This window comes from Culicoides brevitarsis, chromosome 3 (genome assembly GCF_036172545.1).
Source record: "Culicoides brevitarsis isolate CSIRO-B50_1 chromosome 3, AGI_CSIRO_Cbre_v1, whole genome shotgun sequence".
In the NCBI taxonomy this organism is placed as follows: domain Eukaryota; kingdom Metazoa; phylum Arthropoda; class Insecta; order Diptera; family Ceratopogonidae; genus Culicoides; species Culicoides brevitarsis.
In genome coordinates this window covers 6,373,310-6,399,977 of record NC_087087.1, presented here as the reverse complement: position 1 = coordinate 6,399,977, position 26,668 = coordinate 6,373,310, and the positions used below count along the sequence as shown (strand labels likewise).

Below are 26,668 nucleotides of genomic sequence, written 5' to 3'. Positions count from 1 at the left end.
ATATTTTTTTGTGAAAATTCTTGTCTTTATTTTTTATTCGTAAAATTTTCCTTTATTTTGATTTTTAGTTACAAATTTCACGCTCTATACATCGCCAATAAATTCAAGTTTTTGAGCGATTTGAAAGATTTTTTTTATTTTTCACTTCTAATGTAAAAATTAATTAATTTTGATCGGACTTTTGGGCAATTGATAAAACATATTTGGTACAATTTTAAAAGTATAAGAAATCATTCATGACTTCTTAAGTTTAATAAGCATGGCTTACTGCTCATTCCTGCTCACATTCCTGCTCACATCTGTTGAAACTCTTAAGAAAACTTCTTGCTTTAAAAAAAAAATTCTCAGCAATTGAAAATTATTCTTAGATCAATTCAAACATTTCAAATCCTCTATTGAATTGAATTTGAATGCGAATGAGAGTTATTTTTTTGTTTGAAATTCTTTTAAATCCAATTTTGCCATTGTAATCAACACGTATCGAAATTTATCGCTTGTGAATTAAATCAAATCGAATCCAATTAATTATTCGACATTGTTGCACGGAGGCAATTTCTGTCGTGTTATTTCAACAAAAACATTTGCAAACAAACATTTTTTGTGTCTCTTTCAACATTCAAACAAACTACTGCATATCGTTTCGCCCCAATAACCGTTAATTAATCATTTCACGATCATTTATTTTGCATGGTAATTAATAAACAATTGCGGGTTCTTTTGTCGATTTCCCTTTCGTTCTCAACATTTTTTTAATTAATTTTTAAAAAAAGAATTTCACATGGAGACGGATGGTTCTTTATTCATTACTTTCGTTACTTCCAATTTCGCCATTTCCCATATTTGCTAAGTCTACGTTCACATTTGGTCGTTTGCCATCCGGATCGTATTCTTCGACAAGGACTCCTATGATGTCACGAATATTGGTGACTTCGTGTTCAAATAAGAGTTGCCCGAGTTTCTGCATTCGAGCTGTGAGCTCCATTGGATTTTGGAAAATGGCGATGACTCGTTTGACACTATCGGAGAGAAGGTCTTGGGCGAGGTTTAAATCTATGGGCTAAAAAAAAAATATTAAAATTTAAATATTTTTTTTAAAATTTTATTTTTAAAAAATTAATTAATTTAAATTCGATGAAAAAAAATAAAATAAAATAAAAAAGAATAAATTGGCTTAAAAAATATTTTTTAATTTTTTATTAAAAGTTTTACAAATAAATAAATCATTTAATTTAATTAAATAAAAATAAGTTCGTATTAAAAAAAATAATTTTATTTTTTTAAAAAATATTTTAATCAAATTTTATTAAAAAAAAAATAAAAAAATAAATTTTAAATTATTTTAATTTTTAAATTTGCTAAAAAAAATTAAATTAATTGACTTAATTTTTATTTAAAAAAAAATATAATTTTTTTTTTTATAATTAAAAAAAAATACTTACAATTCCATTTGAAGGCAACGGCGCAGGAGCTCCTTGAACCGAATTAATCCACAAAAGCACCGCAATTACGCAGAAAATTGTTCTCAACTTAAAATCCATTCTCGTCAGTCCGGGAGAACTTTTCGTTGTGAAAATTGACGCGAGTTAAGACAAGATTTTATATAAAAATCGACGATTGTTTAGGAAATTGTTTCGCGGTAATTTTATGCAAACACGTGAAGCCTGCAGTAATGACCTTCGTTTAACTCCGATTTGATATCAACTTTGTCTGAAGAGAAATGCAAAGACGATCGCGTGTGTCGAACTTATTTTGTGCCATTTTGTTGACTTTAAAAGAGGGTCAATTTGGAATAATTTTTGTTTGTATTTCCTTGTAAACTGTTGATTTTTTTATTCGCAGAATTTGATGACATCAAATCAACTTCAGCTGTGGAACGATGAAGACACAAACTTTGATTGCTTTTTTCGTTTTTACAATTTTTTGTGGTTTTCCCGAAGTGAAGGCATTTCCTCATGAACACGAAGGAACTGTAAGTTATTTTTTTATTTAAAAAATTTAAAAAAATATTTTTTTTTTAATTTTTGATTAATTTTAGTTGAATATTGATGTTGCTTCGGAATTCTTTTATACAGAGCTGAAACGATTTTTTAAAGTAATTCAAGATCCGATTTTTAAGAGACTTGGGGATTTGTTGTATCATCATGAAGTTGACAATGTCAGAGATATTTTGACAGTTTTTGTAAGTAAATTTAAAAAAAAAATTTTAACAGGATTTTTTTTTTGTAAATTTTTCATTAGAAATTAAAAACTATTTATTTTCATATTAAAAGAAAAAATAAAAAACATATTATTTGTTTAAATCTTATAAATTTCAATAAGAAAAATTTGTTTATTTTTTTTAGTTTTAAAATATTTAAATAATAAAAATTATTTTTTTATTTTAACAAAAAAAAATCTATTTAAAAAAATTAAAAATAAAATGAAATTAAAATTAAAAAAAATTTATTAAAAAAAAAAATTAAAAAAATTATAAAGAATAAAATAAAAATAAATAAATTATTTTTAAAAAAATTATAATTTAAATTAAAAACTTTTTTTTATAGCTTTAATATTTTTTTAAGATACAAAATTAAAAAAAAAATTAACCTAAAAATTCAAATAAAATTAATTTCGCTTATTTTATTTAATTGAATTTAATTTAAGGCTGCTCCAATGACAACTAAAAATCCAGATACCGAACAAAAAGTAACAACAACAGCAAATCCAATAACCAAACCTTCCATAGTCGACAATGGTGAAAACGAAAAAAATGATGGCGGAGAAGAATCTGAAAAATCATCCGAAGAGCAAGAAGAAAAAAGTAGCGAAGAAAATTAGTAAATTTAATTATTTAGTCGAAATATAGAAAAAATTTAATTAAAAATTAAAAAAGGGCAAGAAAAAACATTTTTTTTATATTTTGCAATTTTTGACTCATTTGCTTTTCATTTTTTATTTATATAAATTTTTTCGGCATATTATTTTGTTTTACCAATTTATTTTGTAATCAAAATATCTTCATTTGTTTTTTACTAAATTTAAAAATTATTTCATATTCTATTTTGGTCTTAATACATTTATTTATTATTTATTAAATTTCTTGTGTTCTTGTGTATTAAATTACGGCCTATTTTTGATTTTTATTATTTAAAAAATAATTATTTAAAAATTTCAGATTTTTTTGAGAAATATTTACAGATTTTTTTATGTCTATTAAATTCTAGTTACATGAAAATTTACAAAAAATAATATTTAATAAATTATACAAGGAAATATTTTTTAATTATTTTTACATAAAAATGTTTTTGAACTGACTTGAAGTTTATTTTTAAAAAATTATTTTATTTAATTAAAAAAATTAACAAAAAAAAATATATAATTCATTGACTTTTATTTTGTTGTGTATTCAAAGGCACTGCAATTATTTTGAATTTATTAAAAAAAAAATAATAAAGAATAAATCGGAGGACTATTTTTTTTGAAAAATTATTTTTTATGTGTTTTTCGCTTTTTTAGTACGGAAAAAATTTAAATACTGAATATTTTTTTCTAAATTTTTTATTTATTTAATTTTTTTCATTCAAGATCGATTAAAATTTTTTTATGAAAATGTGAAAAAAAATTATAAGTGTCCAATATTTATTTTATTCCAATTAAATAAATTAAATATTGGGACGTTATAATTAAAAATGATAATCTGCATGACTTACTAAGTGACAGTTGGATACATAAAATATCGCTAAATTAACACTTTAATCAACGGTTAAAGCTGGAAAATTTAATGAATTTTATGTGTTTGACTTCCAACTCTACTATTGCTTTTATATGGAGTCGATCTTTAAATGAAAAAAAAATCTAATTATTTTTTGGGGCCTAAAATTTGTTTTTTTTTTAATTTATTTTTTTTTTATTTATAAGAAAGGCAGTACGCAAAAATTTTTGTTTTATCTTAAGTAACATTTTTTTTTCAAAATTTAAATTTCATGGCAAAAAAAAATATTTTGTTTTATAAATTAACGGATTTTTTTTAAATAATAAATAAAATTATCTCTCAAAATTTTTGATTTTTTTTTTACAAGAAATTGACTGTTGTTGCTGTTTTTTTGCTGTCATCGTCGTTGTCGTTCCCTTTTTGTGGAGAATGTTGCTTCGTTGTTGACGTTGCTAACTGTCACCGTGATGGACTTAGCATTACTTGTAACCAACATGGGCATCGGGTCACATCTTGTCGTGAGTAATTTTGACCCCAACCTTTGGCAAAGCTAATTCTAAAACTATAAACGTCGATGGGACCGACTTGCATGCCGCCCGCTAACACATTTCCTGGCTGTAATTCCTGCAGCGTTTGTTGTTCAGAAGCCCTAAAAATAAATATTTTTATTAAAATTTGATTTAATGGATTTATATTTAAAAAAAATAATTTTAAAAATATTTTTTTTATTTAATTTTAATTAAATTAATTTTTTTAAATTTAAATGAAATTTTATTTAATAGACAAATTTTATTCAATTTTTAAATTAATTTAATTTTTAAATAAATTTAAATTTAAAAATTAAATTAATTTCTAATTTTTTTTTTAAATTAAATAAAAAAAAATATTTAAAATTTTAAAATAAAAAATTTAATTAATTAAATTAATTAAATTTAATTTTTTTAAAATTTTATTTTTTTTAAATATTTAATTATTAATTTTTTAGAATTAAAAAAATAATTACCTATATGGATCAAAGGCCCTGAGACAATGACCAGGAGGTACTTTTAATACGTTTAACTGCCTAAAATCAATTTCATTAAGCGTTGGTGAATGTACAAAAACGGGAGATGTTGAACGATTATACAGCCAAACACCATCTGATTCGCGACTTAAAATAATGCCTGAAATTAGAAAAAATTAAAAAAAAAATTAGTTAAACTATTTAAAAAAAAATTAAATTTTAAAAATTTTTAAAAAAATAAAATTATTTTATTCTTTAATTAATAAATTTATTAATTTTTTTTTTATTAATTTTTAAATTTATTAAATTTTAATTTTTTTTAATTTTTAATATATTTTTTTAAAAATATTTTTTTTTCATTTTATTAATTAATTATATTTTTGTATTAAATTAAAATTAAATTAAAGTAGTTAGAAAAATTAATTTTAATTAAATAAAATTAATTATAAAAATAATTAAATAAAAAACTTTAATAAAAAAAATCAAAATAAAATTAAAAAAAAAATTAAAATTAAATAGATTTTTTTTACATAAAAACAATTTGGCGTAACGTTTGAAAAAAAAAACCAAATAGCTTTCAAGTAAACAAAATCTCCTGCCAACAACAAGCGAGCCACTTGTCTCTGTAAAAATATTTAATTAATCCATTTTTAGATAAGATGAGATGTTGTTGATGAGCGCCATCAATATTGGCGCCATATTATTATCACACGAAAAAAAATTCTTATCTTGTTCGTTCGTTCTTTATCAGGATAGAGGCTCGACAAGTGCTCGGTATTTATTTTTAACACGGGGATTTTTTCTTACCTAATCCAATTTTTCGTCTAGTTTTCAATACTGATTCACTTGGTTGCGTACAATGTCCCTGATGATGATGATTCGCCAATGCCGTTAGACACAAGCCGTCACCATGCAGTACTTGTTCCGAAAAAATATTTATTGTTGGCTCAACGATTGGGTATTGGCGACCAACACGTTTGTCAAACTCCCAATAAGCCAGTTTCGCCCATCCGAGGGATCCTGAAAAAAATAAAAAAAATTAAATTTCATGAGAAAATGACTCAAAAAATATTTTTCATTAGAAGTGAAGAAGTTGTAGGTCAAGTACTTTGATTCTCGGAAAAAAATTTAAATTTATGACAATTTTTTTTCTTGCGGTGACAATTTTTCCTCATCTTACTTGAATGGAACTTTTTTCTTGGCACCATTCAAAAAGCGTTTCTTAGAAGAGTTTTTTCTTCACTTTTTTTCTCGTTAAAAAAATCTTGCGTGTTGTAATTTTTTTTCGCTTTAATTTAATTCGTAACTTTTTCATTGTTGAAGAAAAGGTTGATGAATGAAAAGTATTTTTAACTCTTGAGACGCGTCTTTTGATCTATAAATTTATACATTTCATTTTCTTAATTAATTGGACAACACAGGATTAACGAAAAAGCAAAACAACAAAGTCGTTTGTTTCGTTTTTTTTTTTGAGAAAAGGAGATAAATGGATGACGTAAATGAGACGTTAATCATAGGCACGGAAAAAAATTAGATTTGATGATTAATTTTTATCTTTGGCTTTTGAAATTTAATTTAATAAAAAATAACAAAAATAATAAATAAAAATGAATAATTAAATAATTAAATTACAAATTTTATTTTTTTTTTAAATTTACAAATTAAATTTTTTATTAATTATTTTTTTTAATTATTTATTTTTTTAATAAATAATTTAATTAATTTTTTTTAGTTTTAATTATTATTAATTTTTAAAAAAATTAATATTAATTTTTTCTGACTTAAAAAAAATTATTTTAAAAATTAAAAAAAAAATTATATTTAATATTGTTTAAATTTTTATTTATTAATTTTTATATAAAAATTTGAAAAAAAATTATTTTAAAAATTAAAAAAAAATTGATATTTTATAAAATTTTTTAAAATTATTATTTTTTTAAAATTTTAAAAAATAATTAATAATATTAAACTGTTTAAAGAAATCAAAATTCTAAAAAAGTAAATAAAATCTTTAAAAATATTTTTTTTTAAATTTTATTTTTTTTTTTTTATAAAATAAAATTTAAAAAAATTAATCAGGCGTTTCCTCAAAACTAAAAAAAAATAAATAAATAGCAAAAAGTAAAATAATTTATTTTTTTTTTCTATAGAGAAACAATAAAATTCTCAGAGGCATGCCCGTCAGACGCTAAAATTTATTATTATAAAATTAAAATTACAACAATTTTTTTTTACACAGATATTATTTTTATCAGCAGCTCGTAAACGACTGGCGCCTAAGCAAAATTGTTTTTTTTTCTCGCTACACAGCAACTCAAACGTAGCGATAAATTATTTGCCTGCCGTTCTATTGTTTTTTTTTTCTGCCGTAATGCTTTTGGGTGTGAAATCGCGCTAATCGTGTCCAGATTTAAAAGGTATCCAAAGGTCAGAAATGCGCTGATCCGCAAACAGCTCTCGACCATTGATCAATGTCAAGTTGTTTATTATTTCAAAATGACATAACTATTTTAATATTTTTCTCATGCAACGGGCGACGGGGGGAGAACAGCGACGCATCAACAGCGAGACGACGAGACATTTGCGTCTAATCTAACGACTTGTTGTCGCGGCGCGCGCGATTCCTATCGATCGAAACTGTGTGAGAGGAGGGCAAAAATGCGCAGAGTAAATATGTGCCTTGCATCGTTATTGACTACTTACTTAAAAAGACATAATAAATAATGTGAGGCGCCTCTCGAAATTACATTCTTAACATTTTTTTGCTGTCTATTTTATTTTTGTTTCATTTAAATTAAAAAAATGTCGTCACTGCTGGTAGTTCATTAACGAGGACTTTTCTTGCGCCAAAGATTTCATTATAATATTTTAAGTTGAGTTGGAGAAGCGAACAAAAAAATATGGATCCAGTAAATATGTAACAGATGTTGTTTTGACTGCAATAAATTACTGCGATGCATACAAAATTACTCGACGCGACAGAAAAAAATACGATAATTTATTTTAATCAAACAATACATTTTTTATCATCATTTCAAACAATTTTGCTCTGTAAATTAATTTTTTTCCGTATTTATTTTTTTTTATTTATTCCAGATTTTTAAATCCATTTTTTAAAAATCATTTTTTTTTTGTTGTGAGAAAAATAGAGTGAAAATGGCGAGAATTTGATAATATTATAAAAATGCGGGGGTGTCATTATAAAAGTAACATTTAATAGATTATAAAGGTGATGTTAATTGGCTTGCAGCAAATTATTTATATAGATATATATTTTGTTTCTTTTGAAATGAATATAATAAACAAATCGTGAAATATAATAAATTTTCTTTATCATCGTGTCATTTGGAAATGTGTTTGCTAATGAGTAACAATTTTTTAAACATTTTATTTGTTATAAAAAAATATTTTTGTTTATTTTAAAAAAGATAATAAAAATTAAATTAATTAAATAAATTTATTATTTAAATTATTTTTATTGAAATATTTTTTATTTTGAATTATATAAAAAAAATTAATTAATTTTTAAATTGAATTCATTAATATTTTAATTTATTTATAATTTATTATTTTAATTTTTTTTTAATAAAAAATAATTTTTTAATTATTGAATTTTATTTGGTAGAAAATTTTATTTAAAATTAATAAATAAATTTTTATGTAATTTTATTTTATTTATTTTTTAAATAAATTCATTAAATTAATTAAACAAATTTAAAAAAAAAATAATTTAAATTAAAAAATTATGGTAATAATAAAAAAATATTTTTGAAATATTTAAATAAAATTTAAAAAAAAAGTAAAAATTTACATTAAATTAAAATTAAAATTAAAATTTTGAAAATTAAAAATTTAATTTGAATAAAATATTTTAATTAATTTTTTTTATTATGTTAAATTATTTTTTTTTTAAATTTTTTTAAATTAAATAAAATTTAAATAATTAAAAAAGTTAAATTAACATAATAAAAAAAAAAATAATTTAATTTAATTAAAAAAAATTAAATGTTTAAAAATATTTATTATAATTATTGTTTTATTAATTTTGGTTCATTTAAAAAAAAAATAATTAATTAAATTTTAATTTATAATTTTTATATAAAAAAAATTTCGAAAAAAATTAAAAAAAAAAAATATTACATAAGAATATTAATTTCACAAACAGCCTTGAAAATTTCTAAAATCAATCAGTTTCTTGACCTCTTCTTCATTTTTTATTTAGAATTTCTAGATCATTTCAAATCTTCTTACAAAATAATATTTTCTTGGCAATATTTTATTATTTATTAATAATTTTCTGTCAAAAATTGCACTCAAAAAAATTATTAATAACTTTCTTGCATACAAATTGATTTGTTTCTATATCGAATGAAAAACAAAATAAATAAATATTAAAACACGTCCCAATCATGTTTACATCGATAATAATCCATCATTCAATTCATTTAAACCCATCGAGTAATAAAAATAAAATAAAAGTGTCTTTTCCGAAATTTTCACAGATGTTTAGTTTCTGGCAATTTGGTATCATTCATATCTCTTTCTCTCTTTATTTTTTAGAAAAATTAAAAAAAAAACAGAAATGAGTGTATAATAAAATTTTCACAGAAAATCGTAGAGTAAATCAACAACAGTTTTTTTTTTGCTGTTCATTTTCTTTGGGAAATACCATTTTCATGCCAAATAACCCGCTGGTGCCGCCGCTCGCCGGTATGTCATGTAAATTTACCGTAAAGTAAATTGTGGGAGGTAAACAGATAAATTTTCGTTCTTTTTTTCTTTTGAATCGCCGCATAAAGATGCTAAGTATGCTAAGCTCGATTTTTTTTCTTGTATTTTTTTGATTCATCATAAGGAACTGACCTTGCACAAAATTTTGTCGACAATTAATTAATTCGTGCGAATTTAAATTTTGAGAATTTTTTTTTTAATGAAAATCATTACAAGGTTGAGTAAATATTTTGGCCAGGCAAGTCGCGAGGTACGAGAGCGAATAATGATGATAAATGGGCATTTCTTGCTTGAACAGGTTGTTGTCGTTTGTCTCTCCTGTACAGGTGTGTGACTCCTTCTTTAGTCTTTTTTTCTTGTTCGAAGAAAATAAAAATGTAAAAAGAGACAGAAGAGAGGAGACTGACACTTATCTTGTATGTTTTATAAAGCTGATTAATTTTTTTTTCTTTCACAGTAATCAACCTACACATAAAATGATGTCTTGTAACTAATACAAGTTTATTTGGATGATGATAGTTTGTTAGATAGTGATATTTAGTAATTTTTAATGCATTTTTAAAGAATTTTATTAAAATTATGATGTATTATCTGAAACATTTCAATGAGGAGTACGAAAATGTAAAAATATATTTTTTTTAAATAAAAATTTCCATGAATTCTTAAAATTGAATTTTTACAAAATAAAAATTTTTCGAATGTTTTTTGTTCAATTTAAATTTTTTTAATGAAAAAAACTAAAAATTTTATAAAAAAAATAAATGAGGAGTATAAAAATGTGAAAATATATTTTTTTTAATTAAAAAAAACAATTTATTCTTTAAAAAATTTTTTCTTGAGCTTCAAAATATTTTATAGAAGAATTTTTACAAAAATGGAAATTTTTTGTATGTATGTTTTCTTTAAATATTTTTTTTTTTTTTTAAATATAGAGACTAATTAATAAATTAAAATGAGGTGTATAAAAATGTAAAAATATTTTTTTTTATTAAAAACTTAAATTAATTCTTAAATTTTTTTTTAAATTTAAATCAGTTAAGATTTTCTCAATAAATATTTTTTTAAATTTTAAAAGAATAATAAAAAAAATTAAAATGAGGAGTACAAAAATGTGAAAAAAAAATTTTTTTTTTTTAATAAAATAGTTAAGAAATTTTTTAAACAATTTTTTTAAAATAATTATTTATTTATTAACTTAATTGCATTTTAAAGGAAATTAAAAAAAATACAAATTTGTGAAAAAAAAATACTGACAATTTAATATTTTTGAAAATAACTTTAAAAATGAATTTAATTTTTTTTTAATTAAAATTTTATCAGTCGAAATCTTGAGGTAAAAAATTATAAAAATTTAGCAAAAAAAAAAATTTCTAATATGTATCTGAAAATTATGATTATGTAATGGTCCACAAAAAAAAAACAAAAAGATATTACAATCAGTGTCTGGAGATTGTCGTATATACAGTAGGAAACACACCTTCCTTCCTAACAAGAAGCTACATAGACATTTATCAATTCACACACGGCTAAAAAAAGTTAATAATATGTATAAATATATATTTATACAGACACTCACAAAAAAAATATCTTTAGCTCATTATAAACATGTGTATATATTTGTATTTGTTCGATAGGCGCCAAACAATCGCTAGTCGTCTAGTCATCAGCCGCCCGTAAACACACAACTTATACACCGTGAATCGCTTCGTTGCGAGGTATAAATATAAAAAAAAATATATAAATACAACAACGTACACACAGGCGCTTACTTATTAATATAATGTATATATAAATTGTATATAAAAATGTACATTAAATTTGCTAACTGGCTGCTACTAACGACAACGACGACGACGACGACTGTCGGCTTTATAATAATAAAATTATATGATGATCCTACTTGCCTATAAATTATTATATGTATGCAGAGGAGCTATTAAAAAATTATCGAAAGAACTGGCGAGTGTAATAATCTTGCAAATTGCAATTATTATAATAATAAAAATTGTAATAAAATATCGATGCAACTCATTATCATAATAATATAAAATATGTTTTAAAAATATTTAATAAATGGTTAATTTATGTTAATGCGAAACAATCAAGTGCTCATCAGACCAGAGATTTCCTTTTAATGCATTTTGTGAATTCTTTTTTTTTCTTCATACATTTAAAGGTTGGCTTAACACATCTATTTATAGAAAGACACAAAAAAAGCCATATAAAAAGGTACATATTTTTATAATATAATAAAAACGAATTAAATACAAAAAAGTGGTCTAGGTGCTTGCTTACAACAAGTAGAGATGCCGCCGCCATCGAACCGTGTGTGTGAGTGAGGGCATCAGGCGAAAAAAAAAATGTACAAAGTAATATGCAAATAATGTGGCGCCACATAAAATTCTACTTCCGATCCATTTAAGGTCGCACCGTATGCATGTTTTCTACATGTTGGCTATATAGTGAACGGGTGTCTCTGTATTTTTTTTAAATACACGCTTGTTATAGTTTTGTTTTTATTATTGTAATTACTTATTATTTTATTGGTGAATTTTGTGTTTTATTTTTTGTTTTTATACGGTTGTGATTTTTTTATTTTTTCTTTTATGGTACAGGGCGTTTCATTTTTTATGCGATTTTTATCATTAAAGAAATATTGTTTGAAAGTTGAAATTTTTTGTATGAAATTGATTGAATTTTTTACAGCTTTGAAATAGGGTTTCAAGCATTAAGCTTTAAAATTGATTCTATAAAAGATTTTCAAAAAATTTTGCATTTCTTGATCAAAGCTTTTTTTTCAAATTTTAAGGTTAAGTGATATTCACAAAGTCCTTTCAGTTCAAATATTTATTTGTTACTTTTGAGTTTGTTACTTTAATTTTTGAAAATCCATCTGTCGTTTTTAGACAATACATCATCATATATGAGACTTTGATTGTTAGAGTTCTTTTTATCCTATGCCTTCCATTTATTTCTTCCATCTCGTACATGCTGTCTTTTTCGAGGTTGTCTTTAATGCTTTGAATATATGTTCTTAATCCATACAGAAGATTTAATATGGTCTGCATCGATATACTTTGAAAAAATATTTGAACAGTTGTCTCTTCTTGGCTTACATCGAGTACATTCCAATCCATCTCTCAGGAAAACTAGTATTTGAGTCCTTTTTTGAAGTCAGTTTTCTTTCAGTTGACCTTTTAGGATCTTGAAACAAATATTGTTTATACGTAATTCGTATTTTAGATTTATTAAGAATACTTAAGATTTCCTTGAATAATTATGAATATACTTCAACCCTTCTCTTTTCCATTAGGCTTTTAAAATTTGAGTTTAAAGTCGACTTTAAACATTTTCATTAAAATAAAAGTTTTATGCTCATTTAACCAAATAATGCTTATTTTTTTTTTATACTTTTACTTGAAAAAATTTGTTCCTTAAAATTTCGTGAAAAAAAATTTGCAATTTAGTTAAAAAATTTTTAAAATAATTTTTAATATAAAAATTGAACCTCACTGTATATTATAAGGATGATTTACAACACTAATGATAACATATATTTAACAAATACTAAAACGATAATTTTATTCAAAAAGAATTCCCTAATTTCTTGTTCTGCATATATTAACTTTGACTTCCAGCTGCGTTTTCCTCTTAATTCCTGTTGTTTCTCCAGAAAATTACCAAAAAAATAACTAACAATAAAATTAAACATAATAAAATTAATATTAAATATTCTTTGAACATCATTAATAAAATACAAAAGAATTCTAATAAAAAAAATAAATGAATTAGAACATTAAAGTAAAGGAAGCGCCTGCCACATGCAACTTCCATTTTAGAATAACAAAAAATTTGAATTTCTTCTTTTAAACATATCAAAAGTCGCGCGTTCGATTTTAACAATTGTAAATTAATACGTTAAAGACAAACATTTACATAATAATATTTATTAATTCTGATACAAAATACGCGTAAATAATAATTAATTTTACATCAAATAGTAATCAATATTTAGTCTCGATGAGGAAATCGTTCGTTTTGTTTACAAGTTGTTTATTTATTGTAATGGAATATTTTGAGAAATTTTAATTTTATGTTGACACTTTTTTTGAATGGGTTTCCGTTTGAAAGTTAGAGTCACATTGTCTACCAAAAATTATGTTACGAGACTTTTTGGGACTTATAAAAAATTAGATTTTCGTTACTTTCGACTTTTTTAGTCACTCGTGTTCGATAAAATTCTTCTATATATAAATATTTTTTTTAATAATAATCGCATTTTTTAGCTCTGACAATGTTGCGACAAGTATTAGAAATATTCATTGACAAAGTTGTCGCAAGAACAAAGCACGCCTTTAAATTTTAAAATGACAGCAAAGGTATTTGTAATATATGAAAGTAATTTATCACGATGACAATTAACTGTCCCTGTTCGAAGCAAAAAAAGAGTATAAAATAGAAAATATTGAATAATTAGATGAAATAGAACTGTAATAAATAATTGTCAAGAATATTTTCTTTCTTACAATGTTGCTAATTTAATGGCGCTACAACTACTTTACTATTTTATGGCGACAGATTGTTGTCTGAGAATCGCGTCGACTCTTGTTGTTATCAATCACCGAATGTAAAATTATCATACGATATGTGAGTCATGTACATATGTGTGAGAGAACGGCGCGTTTGATACCTCGTGTCGGGTGACATAGGGACAAAAGCATGGACTTTATCATTGAACAAATATGTAGGAAGTTGTCGGAGTCTGACTTCTGATCTCGTGATTATATACGGGAATTGTTTGTTGAGTTACGAGATTTATGTTGAAATGTTTGTTTGATTTTTTAATGAATTTTCATACTACATTTTTATAAAAATTTAATTAAAAAAAATTATTAAAATTATTTATTTTATTAAATAAACATTCAAAAAAATTATTTTTGAAATATTTATAATTTTGAAAAATTTTGTATTAATTATTGAATTAATTTTAAATAATTTTTTTATTTTCAAAATAAATTATTAATTTTTTAATAAAAATAAAATAATAATGTATTTAAAAATCTAATAAAATAATATTTTTTAAAAATAATTTTATCAAATTAAATTTAATTTTTAAAATAACTTTTAAAATTTATTATTTATTTTTTAATTAATAATTTTAAATTTTTTTTTATTAATATTAATAATTAAATATTTTGTAAATTAATAGTAAAAAATTAAAATATTAATAAAATTAAATAATTTTTATAATTTATTATAAAAATTTTAAATAAACATTAATTTTTAAAAATAATTCTTAATAATTTTTAATTAAAATTAAATAATACTTATCATGTATTTAAAAATCTAAAAAAAATATTATTTTTGAAAAATAATTACTAATAAAATTTTTATTTAAATAAAAATTTAATAAAAAATTAATAAAAATTAATTAAAAATTATTAATTAATTAAAAAATATTATTTAATGAAATTTTTTTTTAAATTTAATTAATTTTTTTTAATAAAATTAAATTTAAACAAATCATTAATTTGATTATTTAAATAAAAAAAAATATTTATTTTATATTATTTAAAAAAAATAAAACGTCAAAACAAACAAAACAAATAAATATCACAAATTTATTGAAATGCGGCAAAAATCCTTTTACATAAGAGACAGACATTGACATAATGTTTCAATAAATCGCCAACATTTGCATGGAAAACTTTCCACACGCAAACAAAATCAGGTCAAACGAGCCCATATTAGAACACTTTTTCATAAAAAAAATATTTCATTCACTTTTTAATAGTTTTTTTTTGTATTTCCTCCATTTCGGAAATAAAACTTTTATCATTACTTCACTTCCAATAGTTACAAATTTTTTGTGTCGTGTTTATTTTTGCATTTAATTTACCGGAGGAGAGTCGTCAACTGCACACAAAACGCGCGCGCATATATTAAAATATATACATTTAATAATAATAATAAAAAATGTAAAAATTTTCAAGTGTTTGCTAATATATTTAAGCGACCGATAGGCGCCAAGCGTCATCGTCATCATCGTCGTCGTCGCATCAACTCGAGTATTATTAAGTAGCGTAAAAAAAGTGAAAAAAAAAACACATTTTCTGTATGAAGGTTGTTCGCGCGAGTTCGAATGTGTGACAAACAGACGACGATTGTTATCTGTAAATTTTTTTTTCTGGAATTCAGACGACAATTGTTCAAATATATTGCTCGCGGTATCCGGATTAATTTGCGATCCTTTTTTGAGTCACCCTTCAATGTCGCATTCTCTCGCAAGTTGTTGACTGACTCACACGCGACACATTCATTTGGTGCCATTCTGCCGGCACAATTGCCTAATTTTTCGTATACGAGAAATTTTACGAGTCGCAACCATTTAAAATTTTTAATATTTATTGTTAGTGCGCAAAGTAATAATAATAACAATAATGAATAAAATTACGTGCAAAAATCGGACATGGATTTATTTATTTTCTTTTTCGGCTCCGGTTTGGGCCACACGAATTTTGCGCATGTAATTATTTGAAAAACGTTCAAATATTGTAAATTTATTATTTTTTTTTTGTTTTTTCAAGTATTTATTAGAAAAAGAGGAATAGATTCACACCACGTCTGCTTATTTTCACGACGAAGACGACGACGAATGGATGGCGCCAACTTGCAGTACTTGAAGCTCGTTACAAAAACAGGTAAACAGATTATTATTATTTAAACGTGTGCGCACACCGGTAACTATGTCTTATTGTAAGAATATTTGTATCAAGGTCAGGCGTGAAGTAATAAAAAATAGACACAAAAATGTCAAGAGTTGAGCGATGGTTGTTTGACAATTTTTTTAAAAGAATTTTATTTAAATTTTTAATTTTTTTGATTTTTTTTTTTAATAAATTAATGTTAAAAAAATAATTAATTAAAAAAATTAAATTTTATTTTGAATTAAACTTAAAAATATATTTTTTTTATTATTTCAATTAATTAATTTTAAAAAAATCTTATTTTTATGTGTTGTAAATTTTTTCATTTTAATTTATTTTTTTATAAAAATTTCAAATAATTTTTAAGGGTTAGTTAAAAAATAATTTATCATTTTTTTATTTAAATAAAATTTAAAATATTTTTTAATAAATTTTAATGAAATAATTATTATTAATTTTTTTATTATTTATTAAAACTTTAATATTTATTTAAAACATTTTTTTTATATTTTTTTAATATTTTTAATTTTTAATAAATTAAGGTTAAAAAATTTAAATAAAAGAATTAATTTTAATTTAAATTAAATTTTGAAAAATTATTTTTATGTTTTTATGTGTTTTAAATTTCATTTTTATTTATTTTTTTTAAATAAAAATTTTATACTATTTTTAATAGTTGGATCAAAATATTTTATCAGTTTTTTTTATATTTTTTTATTTGAACAAAAATATTTTTTTAAATAATTTTTAATTAAATAATTATAATTAAAATTTTTAAATTAAATTAAATTAATTAAATTAAAAATTATTTAATTTTAAAATTATTAATTTATTTTAAAAAAATATTTATTTTTAAATAAGAATTTATTATTTATTAAAAATTAAATAAATTCAATTATTTATTTTTTTAACCTTAATTTATAAAAAAAAAATAAATTAAAAATATAAAAAAAAATAATTTCATTTCATTAATTTTTAAAGGTATAAGTTAATTTATTTTTTTAATTTTTAAATAATTAAAATAATAATTTTTATTTATTTATTTTTATTTTTTTTAATTTTTATGTTATTTTAATTTTTTATTAAAATAAAATTTATTTTTTTACTAAAATAATAAAAAATTAAAATTTAATATAATTTTATTATTTTTATTTTTCTCATAACTTAACCCTCAAAACATGCCAAAACATCAAAAAACAAAACAAATCTTAAAGTTATTTTCGGAAGAGATCAACAAATTAATCACTCTCATCAAAAAATGTGTTTAAAATCCTCGTCACAAATTAAATATATAAGTAAGTATAATAAAAAATCACATATCACACACGCACACGCATAAATACTGACATCAAACTGACCGCATGTTGTGATAACTCGTGGCCTACGTGATCGACTATCATAATTTCCTAATAAATTAAAAAATAAAAGGCTATCACGACAAAATTTAACTCTTTGCGGATCGTCACGAAGAAAAAAAAATTATTAAAAATTTAAAAAATGAAAGAAAATACTTTTTGAACTATATCTCTCGATAATATTTATAATAATAATAAATAACAACAAAAAAATATAAAACTGGTCAATTTATGCAAACGAAAAGATTGAAATTAAAAATTCAAAAATGTCGCGTACAGCATAAAAAGTGACACGCGTAACGTTTATTATTTTATTATTATTAATGTGATTGAGGAAAAATTGCGCAGCAGATATTTTTTTACTTCTGGTTTTTTAGATTTTTTTTTTTGATGTTTAAAAAATTACAATTCTTACCTTCATTTCCATCGTAAGTGAGTGATCCGGGATATCTTTGAACGTGTTCTAAAAAGAAAAAAAAAATAAAAAAAATTAGAAATTTTTTTCAAATTCATTAAATTAACGCATTTTTAACGTGTCAAAATGTGAAAAAGTTGTTTATTCGCGCGCGCCGCAAATCCGTATACGCAAGCCAAGTACCGGATTATATTATAATATTATTTGCTTAAACTTGATTCCTAGTTGTTTTGCTATTTTTATATGTCATTTTTGTGTTATAATGGACTTATAAAAGTTTTTTTTTAATATCAAAAAAATTAATATGAACATACGAGGAATGTGAACTGTGTGACTCATCGAGCGGCAATTTTTTCTCTATTTTGTTTCGTCTTCTCTTTTGTCTTTATTTGCATATTTTTTTTTGCTTTTAGTGTGGAATGTTGGTCCTTAGTCGGGCTTTAAACTTCGCGATTGGAAGCCAAAACAAGCGATGTGACGAATTGTAATAAAAATTGTTTATACAAGTGTCCAATTACATGCTCACTTTAAATTAAATAGATAGCTATTATACAATAACAAGATAAATTTCTGTACATTATTATTATTTTATTAAAATTGCAAAGTAGAACATGCTTTTTTGTGTTTCAGCAACATTGTGCTACTTTGTAGTTTCATTGTATCAAGTTTTTCGAAGTTATGAGGAATTTTCTTTATACTTAATTATTATTGTATGAAATTATTTAATTGAACTAAAAAAATTCTAAGAAATTATTAAAAATTCTTATCATCAACTTAGAAAAAAATTAAAATTATTTTTAGCATCTTCATTTTGCGTCACAAAAAATTATTCCATTAGAATTTTATTTTTATACACGAAAAAAAATCGTTCACGGCCTCGACAGGTTATCTAAGTAAATACGTCAAATTCTTATCAATTCTCAAAAAAAATAAAAAAAAATTGTTCGCTGAATCCGATTAGCTTATTATCGATAACAACATGTGTTTCCCTAAACTTAATTTTTTTAACTCTTTTTCTTAGAAATAAAATTTGAACTTACCGTCTATCAGTCTCTCCATCGGAATTTGATCATAGGGAGGCGGAGGAGTCTCTGAAAAAAATAAAAACACAGAAAAAAAAGAAAGTAAATAAATTTGTTATAATAAAATATCAATTTATGAATGAACCAGACAGTCGCCTTCCTAGACATCATCATCATCAAACATCATTGATCGTCAATAATAATAAAGTTCAAATTCAATAAAATCAAAAATGATGTTGGCTGGATTTCATTCAATAAACAAACAAAACTTGATTCACCTCGCGGACCAAAGTCAGTCGATATATCAAAGGAGAGGATTTGGAAGTGCATTTTTTTAGTTAAGGAAAAATTATTGCTATTGATTGGTTTGTTGTCTGTCATTTAATTTTATTTTTGGATGGAAATTAAGTTTTAATTTTTTTTAAAGTTTTAAAGAAAATTAAGGTAAGAAATTAATTTTTGAAAATAATTCATTTTACTAAAAAAAATTCTTTTTCAGGTTCAGAATCCTTAAGAAGATATAAAATTTAAAACTAAAGAATATATTTTGTATATTTTAGCAAAAGTCAATTTCAATCAATTCATAGCCGACTTAAGACTACCTATATAAATAACAATCGCTCATATTATTGTTAGAAATTCATGTTTCAGATTTAGAGAACACAAGGAAAACATAAGTTGTTCTTGAAGAATTTTGTTCTACCCTCAATATATTGTTTGAGCTGCCATAGAAGACCAACATTGAAAGTTAAATATTTTGTAAAGAGCAACTAGATCAGAAGCTTTCGAAAAAAAATCAAGGCAAGCCAACGAATTCAAAGCCAAGCAGAAAAAATTAATTTTCCATCGAGCCAATCATAATACAAAAACATGAACGCCAAATATTGCTCATACAAGTTCAATCTAAGTAATGTTGACCATTGAAAAGATTCAAGAGCTATCACCATATTACCATGTTACCATGGAAAACATTTTTAGGAATTCAAATCTTGAATACAACTTTTGCTTATTTTATAAGAAATAAGTTAAATATTATTAACGCATTTAAGTAAAAGAAATTTTTAAAATTAAATATTAATTTCTTTTTATTTTTTAATTCATTAAAATTCAAAAAGCGCTCTTGTCAAAAACCATTCGACAAGTTTCAAATTTTAGTTTGTTTGTTTGAATTCAAAAATAAAACGTTATAATAATATAATAAAAATTAAAATATTTTTTTAAAAAATTTAATTTAAATAAAACGGACCCATGTCACTCAAGTTTAGCTCAAAATTTGTATAAATATCAATAAAATATATTAATATCGCACAAAGAAACTGTGACACCTATAACTTTGATCTTTTTTATTCATTCATAAACTTTTTTTTTTTCGAACAATACCGGGTTTCTTTCACACAAACAACCTGTTAGCTAATTTGATTCTTTTTGGACAATAAGCGTACATCAGTTACCCTTGTCATCATCATGTATTGTTTGTATTTTGGTACCTTATTGAGCTGAACATTCTCTCATGATATTAAGTTACAATATATTTTAATAATTTTTTTTATTATTATTATGATAATACCCAAAATAAAAAGAGAATACAAAGTTGCTAAGCCAATAATTGAATAAAATACTGACGCCGCCGACGTTATTGATACTTTTTTTCATCATCGTCGTCGTCGACGTCGCCCATTCATGGGTCATAAAATAAATTTTAACATAAATTTGCATGGCGTCTCGTTTGATGGAAACGGGATCACTTACAACAATTTTTTTGATGTTTTTTATATAAAGTAATCAAAATAATAATCTAATAATATTTTGATAATAATTTTATTATTTTTTTCAAAAATAAACAAGAGATTATAGAGGTCCGAAAATTAATCAATCAAAGAAATGATTAAAAAAAATTTGTATAATCTTAAAAAAAAATTTGTGTGTATAAAAATAAATAAATATATATTTTGTATAAATTTATTATATTAATCAGGCAGGCGACACATTTGCAAAAACAAACGAGAAAAAAAAATAAAATCTTTAATTGTGTCATAAATATTGGATTATTAGCAAATATCTTTTCTCTCTCTGTTTTAAAGCAAAAAATTGTATATTTATCTCACTTTGTCAATTTTTGAGACTCATATTTTTATAATGTTTCAAAAAAAAAAATCTTTATTTATACAGATATAATATTTATTAATACTGTTTGTATATCTTCTTCCTTTTAGTCGTTCGTCGTACGAATTCCATTCTACCGAGAATCAACATGCATATTTATAAGATATGGCAGTGAGTGAACGAAAAAAAATTTTTTCGTTATGAATTCGCATATTAAAGTAAAATGTGTTTTGTTAACTGGTTCTTCTGTTACATTTGTATATAAATACTTAGCATGTACAAGTTGTTGTTTCTTGTATAGACACAAGGAGAGAACAGAACAGATAGATGTTGTTGTTGTTGTTATTTTGGAGAACCTGCTTTAGTAAGAATTTTTATTTATATAGATATTCGGAATGTTGTACAGTTTTATTTTGATGGATGATTATAATGCTGCGGTTGTTGCGTGTATTTATTTGTGTGTCTGTTTTAAAAAAGGCAGTCGGAGATTTTTGCTTGATTTTATGTAGTTTGTGAGGTTTTTTTGTTTGTTCAAGTAATTGCGGGAGACTTATTGGCTGAGTGGATTGTTTGTTGAATGTGATTTTTTTTATTTTTTAGTATAAATTGGAAAGAAAGTTTTGTCATAATAAGTTATATAATTTTTATTTTTTTCTTTAAATTAGTAAAAATTTTGATTTTAAATGTTTTTCTTTAATTTTCTTTTCATTCAAATTTTTTTATTAAATATTTTTTAATATTAAATTTTAATATTTTTTATATTTAACATTTTATAAATTTTAATAATTTTTATATTTAAGATTTTATAAATTGTAATAATTTTTGAAAATGTTAAAAATTTCTCCAAATAAAATTTATAATTCAAAAATTTTTATTTTAATTTTTTTTTCAAAAATTTTTAATTATTTTTTGTTCAATTTTTTATATGATAAAAATTTGAAAATCGCTTTTCGTTAATTCAAACAAATTTAAATTAATCTTAAAACTGTTTTTTCACATTTTAAATTATTTTAATTCTTAATTACCAAATTTATTTTATTAACTTTAAAATTATTAATAAAATCTAATAAAAAATTTAAAAAATCATAAAAAAGTAAAAAAAAACATAAAAAATTTAAAATAAAATCATAAACAATTATTGAATATGAATTTTAAAAATTAAAAAAATATTTTTTATTTAAGCTTTTTCTTATTATTTTTTTTTATTTAAATTAATTATTTTTTTTTTGTTTTTAAATTAATTTGAGTTAAAATTTTATTATAAATTAATTTAAAAAAATATTATTATTTAAATATTAATAATTAAGATTAAAATTTGAAATATTTGAGACTTGAACTAAAATTTTCAAAATTATTAAAAAAAATATTTTTAATTATTTTATTTTTATTTTCTTAATTTTTAACAAATTTTTAAAATAGGTATATTTAAACCTATAAAGAATTATTAAATTCTCTATAGGAAAAAAATTATTTTTTTTGTTCAAAAAAATCATACAAAAGGTCAATTCCATTCTTTATACAAAAAATCACCCATTAAATAGTAGTTTTTTCCATGCCATTCACCCAACCCAAATTCGACTTCTGTTTACAAAAATAATAACACTAAAAAACAATGCCAGACCCCATATAAAAATTTTCATTCTCCAGCACACAACTTTCTCACGAAATCACTTCCACGCGTAAGTTTTTTTTTATTTTTTTTTTATATTTTTTCGGTTTGGTGTAAAACAGTTAGACATAAAAATGGCACATCAATACTTTTATTTTTCATATAAACATATAAATTTTCTACGATCGCGGCGCGCGATTACAGATCATTATTATTTCTTCTCCGCATATGATTTCTTTTTACTCTCCCAAATATATATTATCAGTCTTATGTCTCTATATGACATCATCTTTTCATTTTTTTTTCGGTTGTCTGTTTTTTTATATTTTTTTGGTTAGTTGATAGTTTTTTTATTTAATAAAAATTTAAAAAAAAATCGAAATTATTTTTTTTTTTGGTATCCAAGCAATTATCAAGGAATAAAAAATAACAAAGGATATGACAAAAAAAAAGGAAATGTGATTAGATTTCGATTTCTAAAAGTAAAGGAAAAAAAATAAATTTAATAACAGGGGAAACAGTCCAAGAACGTCGTTTTCTATCATCATCAGTCGTCGTCGTCGTCGCAGTCGGCGTGTAAGTATAATAGTAGAGGCTCCAAAAATCCTAGACAATTTTAACATGTGTGTGCGTTGTTGTCGTCGTCGCCGTACTATGTCTATGCCATACGTACCCATACTGCCGTAGCTCTGTACTGTACGTGTATGTATACCACATCTCTCTTAATGAATTGTTATTTCGTTGTTTAGAAAGTTCCTGTCTCGCTGCCTTGACGCAATAAGCAGCTTGCATGGAGGATTATTAATGATGAAAGGACACGCGTTTTGGGCATTATTACAGAAAACAAAACAAAAACGGGGCATGAATGCATTAGAGAGAAAAAAAAACAAACCAACCGCATGTAGCTGTGAAGGGAAACGGAGCCATATCACTGTGTTAGTGGCAAACATGTTCTTAATAAATACTCTCAGGGCGCTTCATACATTCTTTCCCGTTTGCTCGTTCGTTCATACAAAAAAATATTTCAAGTGTATATGAAATATAAAACAAAAAAAAATATTGAAAAAAACTCGAATGTATCTTATTATAATGAATAATAAGTGACAAAACCTGCTTGTTTGCTCTTTCGTTTCTTATGAATACGGCGGCGGTGTCTCTCTGCACTGTGTGCATTTCATACATATACCCCTACACATACATACACAGAGCTACGTACGAAAAAAACTGGTAAATCGTGGCTTTGTAATTTTTTTTCTTTTTCTTTTGCAAAATAACTCGAGAAGAGCCGGGTTCGTTCACTCACGCGATAACTCTTCTTCTTCTCCTCGAGTCCTTACGCAAAAGAAAAAGAAAAAAAGCAAAAAATTCCATCTTTTACCGAGAAATCAAGTGTATATGAAACGTTTCATATACACTTGATTTCTTGGTAAATACACAAAAAAAAATTATATACCGGATAGGTCGTTGTGTTAGTTCGTCTTACAGACTAGGCGCCACAAATACATCGTTGAAAATATATTTATTGCCTTATTTTATGGTCGTACACACGCCAAAGAGAGCCACGTGTGTGTGTGTATGTGTATATGATGTACTGACCATCATCATCATCATCCATGCAACAACAACAACAACAACACAACGTAAATGAATAATATTGCATTTGATGTCAAGATTTCTATCTTGGTATCTTTTAAAATACAATAAATGGACTAATGGAACGTAATGTGCGGTAAGAAGAATTTCTACGGTTTTTGAGATTCTCTCGCGCGTTGTTCGTTGATGGGGTTATTTATTTTTTAATGAACATTTTTAAGAGAATTTTTTTGTTTTCGAAAATTTAAAAGTTTTTGGAATTTTACGAAAAAATATTTTTTTTAAGTTAAAAAATTATTCAAAATAAATTTCGAAAATATTTACTTAAAAAATTGCGAAAATTTGAATTTTTTTAGACTGATTTTCGAAAATTTAAAAAATTTCTTTGACATTTTTTTGTTAAAATTAATTTTTTATGTAAATTTTTCAATTTCAAACTTAAGTGTCATAAATCCAAATTTAGTATGTTTTTCGAAAATAAAATAATTTAATAAAATAAAAGAATTTTCGAAAATAAAAGAAATTTTAAATAAAAAAAAAAAAATTTCGAAAATAATTTTTTTTTTCAAAATTTAAAAAATATAAATAAAGTCTTCAAATATCTTTAAGAACAATTTTCGAAAATGATAAAATTAATTTAAAAAAAAAATAAAATTAATGAACTTTAAAGCTAAAGAAATAATTTAAATTTTTTTTCGAAAACGTCAGAGTTCGAAAAACAAATTTTCGAAAATTTCAAGACCAATCTTTATTTAAAATATTTGAATAAATTCTTTAAAAAAGACTTCTGTAACTTTAATAAGTTTTTAAGTATGAATTTCGAAAATGTGAAAAAATGTAAGAATTCGAAAAAAAATTTTTTCGAACATTTGAAAAACTTTAAGAATAATTTTCGAAAACATCTTAGTTCTTAAAAAAAAATGATTTTTTTAAAAGTTTAAAGAACTATCTTCAAAATTGTAAAAAAAACTATAAGAAATTCAAAAATTTGAAATATTTTTTCGAAAACATGAAATTTTATTCGATAATTTTAATTTTTTTTTCGAAAATGTAAAATTTTTCGAAGTAAAATTAATTCACGATGACTTTAAGTCAATTTCAACCCAAAATATAAAGGAAAGAAAAATTCACCTGTTTCACAGACACGACTCCAATGCGCCGGATTGCAACAAACATAAATGGGATCCTGCCGACTCGAGCACGATGGAATTCTTTTGAGTTCTTCGAATGATCGTAAGTCGGGCCATCGCCATACTTGGCATGCAATAAAATGCGCTTCGGCTGTGCGACAAACCCCTTTCGGTATCAGCACACAGTCTGACGTAATTTTGACGTTTGAGGTCGCTGTCAAATCGTCGCCATTCGACGACGTCGCACACTCGACACTGATGGCATGATTTAGCGTTTCTAGCTGCTTGTCCTTGAGATTTCCGATGAGCTCCAAGAACATTTGGTAGCGTGCGTATTCCTCGGGCGCCACGTTTCGATTTGGCGATGGAACGCGCGTAGATGGCGCTGTCGTCGTCGTTGCGTTTGAGCAACAATCGCGGAAGACATTTCGTGCGCCGCCGCCTCCTTCGCCGCCGGTACCGATGAAGGAATACGTGATCTCCATCGGTTGTTGATGAAATTGCTGATGATGATGATTGTTTGATGCGGAGGGCAAACGAGCCCGCCACAGTCTCTTCGAAAGACTCTTGCGTTTGTTCTGGAATAACATTTGGGAACATGTGTAAAATAATAGACATTGGTAACATCGATTTATAATGGATTTCGGCTTTTGATCATTATCTTCGTGATCGGCGAAGAGGTACGTTTTGGGGGAGGCGGCGACGTTCGCTTCGTGGCAAGCCAAGCTCTGCTTCTTCGACGGTCCTTTTCCTCCGATGTAGCTTGGAAAGGAATCGGGTTGCTGTTTGATCCCAACCACTTTCAAGCTTTCTCTCACTTAATTTACAAAATAAAACTTTTTTCGCTGGATTTTTTTCTGCTTCTTGATATGTTGTTGTTACTTTGATATTTGACGTTACTATCATGTTATGATAATATTAGGAATTGCACCAACATTTGATTTAATTTTTTTTGATTTGATTTTTAATGCACTTTTTTTTCATTAATTGCTTTTTTTTATAATTTTTCAAAAAAATCATTGATATGGATTTTTCTTATTTTTTTATTTTAAATTATTTTTTATTCATTTCAGCACAAGTGTATGTAACAATGTGTATCTACGGGAGCACGCACACATGTGTAAAAAGACGTGGCTGTCGAGTAAAATGTTTCTTATAAGTATGAAATTTTATTTTTTTTCGAATAATATTTTTTCCCGACTTTTTTTCAGCACTTTTTCGCTCGATTTCACTATTTTCGTGATTTTTCTTACAGAATTTCTTTATTTTTCTGCTTTTTCTTGACACTCTTCAAGTATTTTTTTTTCTT

At 23.7% G+C, this 26,668-nt stretch overlaps 2 protein-coding genes and 1 long non-coding RNA gene across 3 annotated transcripts; 1 reads left to right on the top strand and 2 right to left on the bottom strand.

Annotated features, from left to right (window-relative positions):
• Positions 1–659: 659 nt before the first annotated feature.
• LOC134835118 (uncharacterized) lies at positions 660–1,558 on the bottom strand. Its single transcript, XM_063849983.1, has 2 exons — positions 1,440–1,558; positions 660–1,057 (listed from the first exon to the last, which is right to left on the bottom strand). The coding sequence occupies exons 1-2, from the start codon at positions 1,536–1,538 to the stop codon at positions 797–799; spliced, it is 360 nt and encodes a 119-aa protein (XP_063706053.1). The 5' UTR covers positions 1,539–1,558; the 3' UTR covers positions 660–796.
• Positions 1,559–1,870: 312 nt separating this feature from the next.
• Positions 1,871–2,930, top strand: LOC134835740 (uncharacterized). Its single transcript, XR_010162222.1, has 3 exons — positions 1,871–1,969; positions 2,036–2,179; positions 2,644–2,930. It is a non-coding gene; the product is annotated as an uncharacterized LOC134835740 (long non-coding RNA).
• Positions 2,931–3,854: 924 nt separating this feature from the next.
• LOC134834169 (mothers against decapentaplegic homolog 7) lies at positions 3,855–26,668 on the bottom strand. The gene is made up of 6 exons (XM_063848738.1): positions 25,361–26,668; positions 18,943–18,993; positions 17,903–17,950; positions 5,502–5,714; positions 4,695–4,854; positions 3,855–4,340 (listed from the first exon to the last, which is right to left on the bottom strand). The coding sequence occupies exons 1-6, from the start codon at positions 25,947–25,949 to the stop codon at positions 4,151–4,153; spliced, it is 1,251 nt and encodes a 416-aa protein (XP_063704808.1). The 5' UTR covers positions 25,950–26,668; the 3' UTR covers positions 3,855–4,150.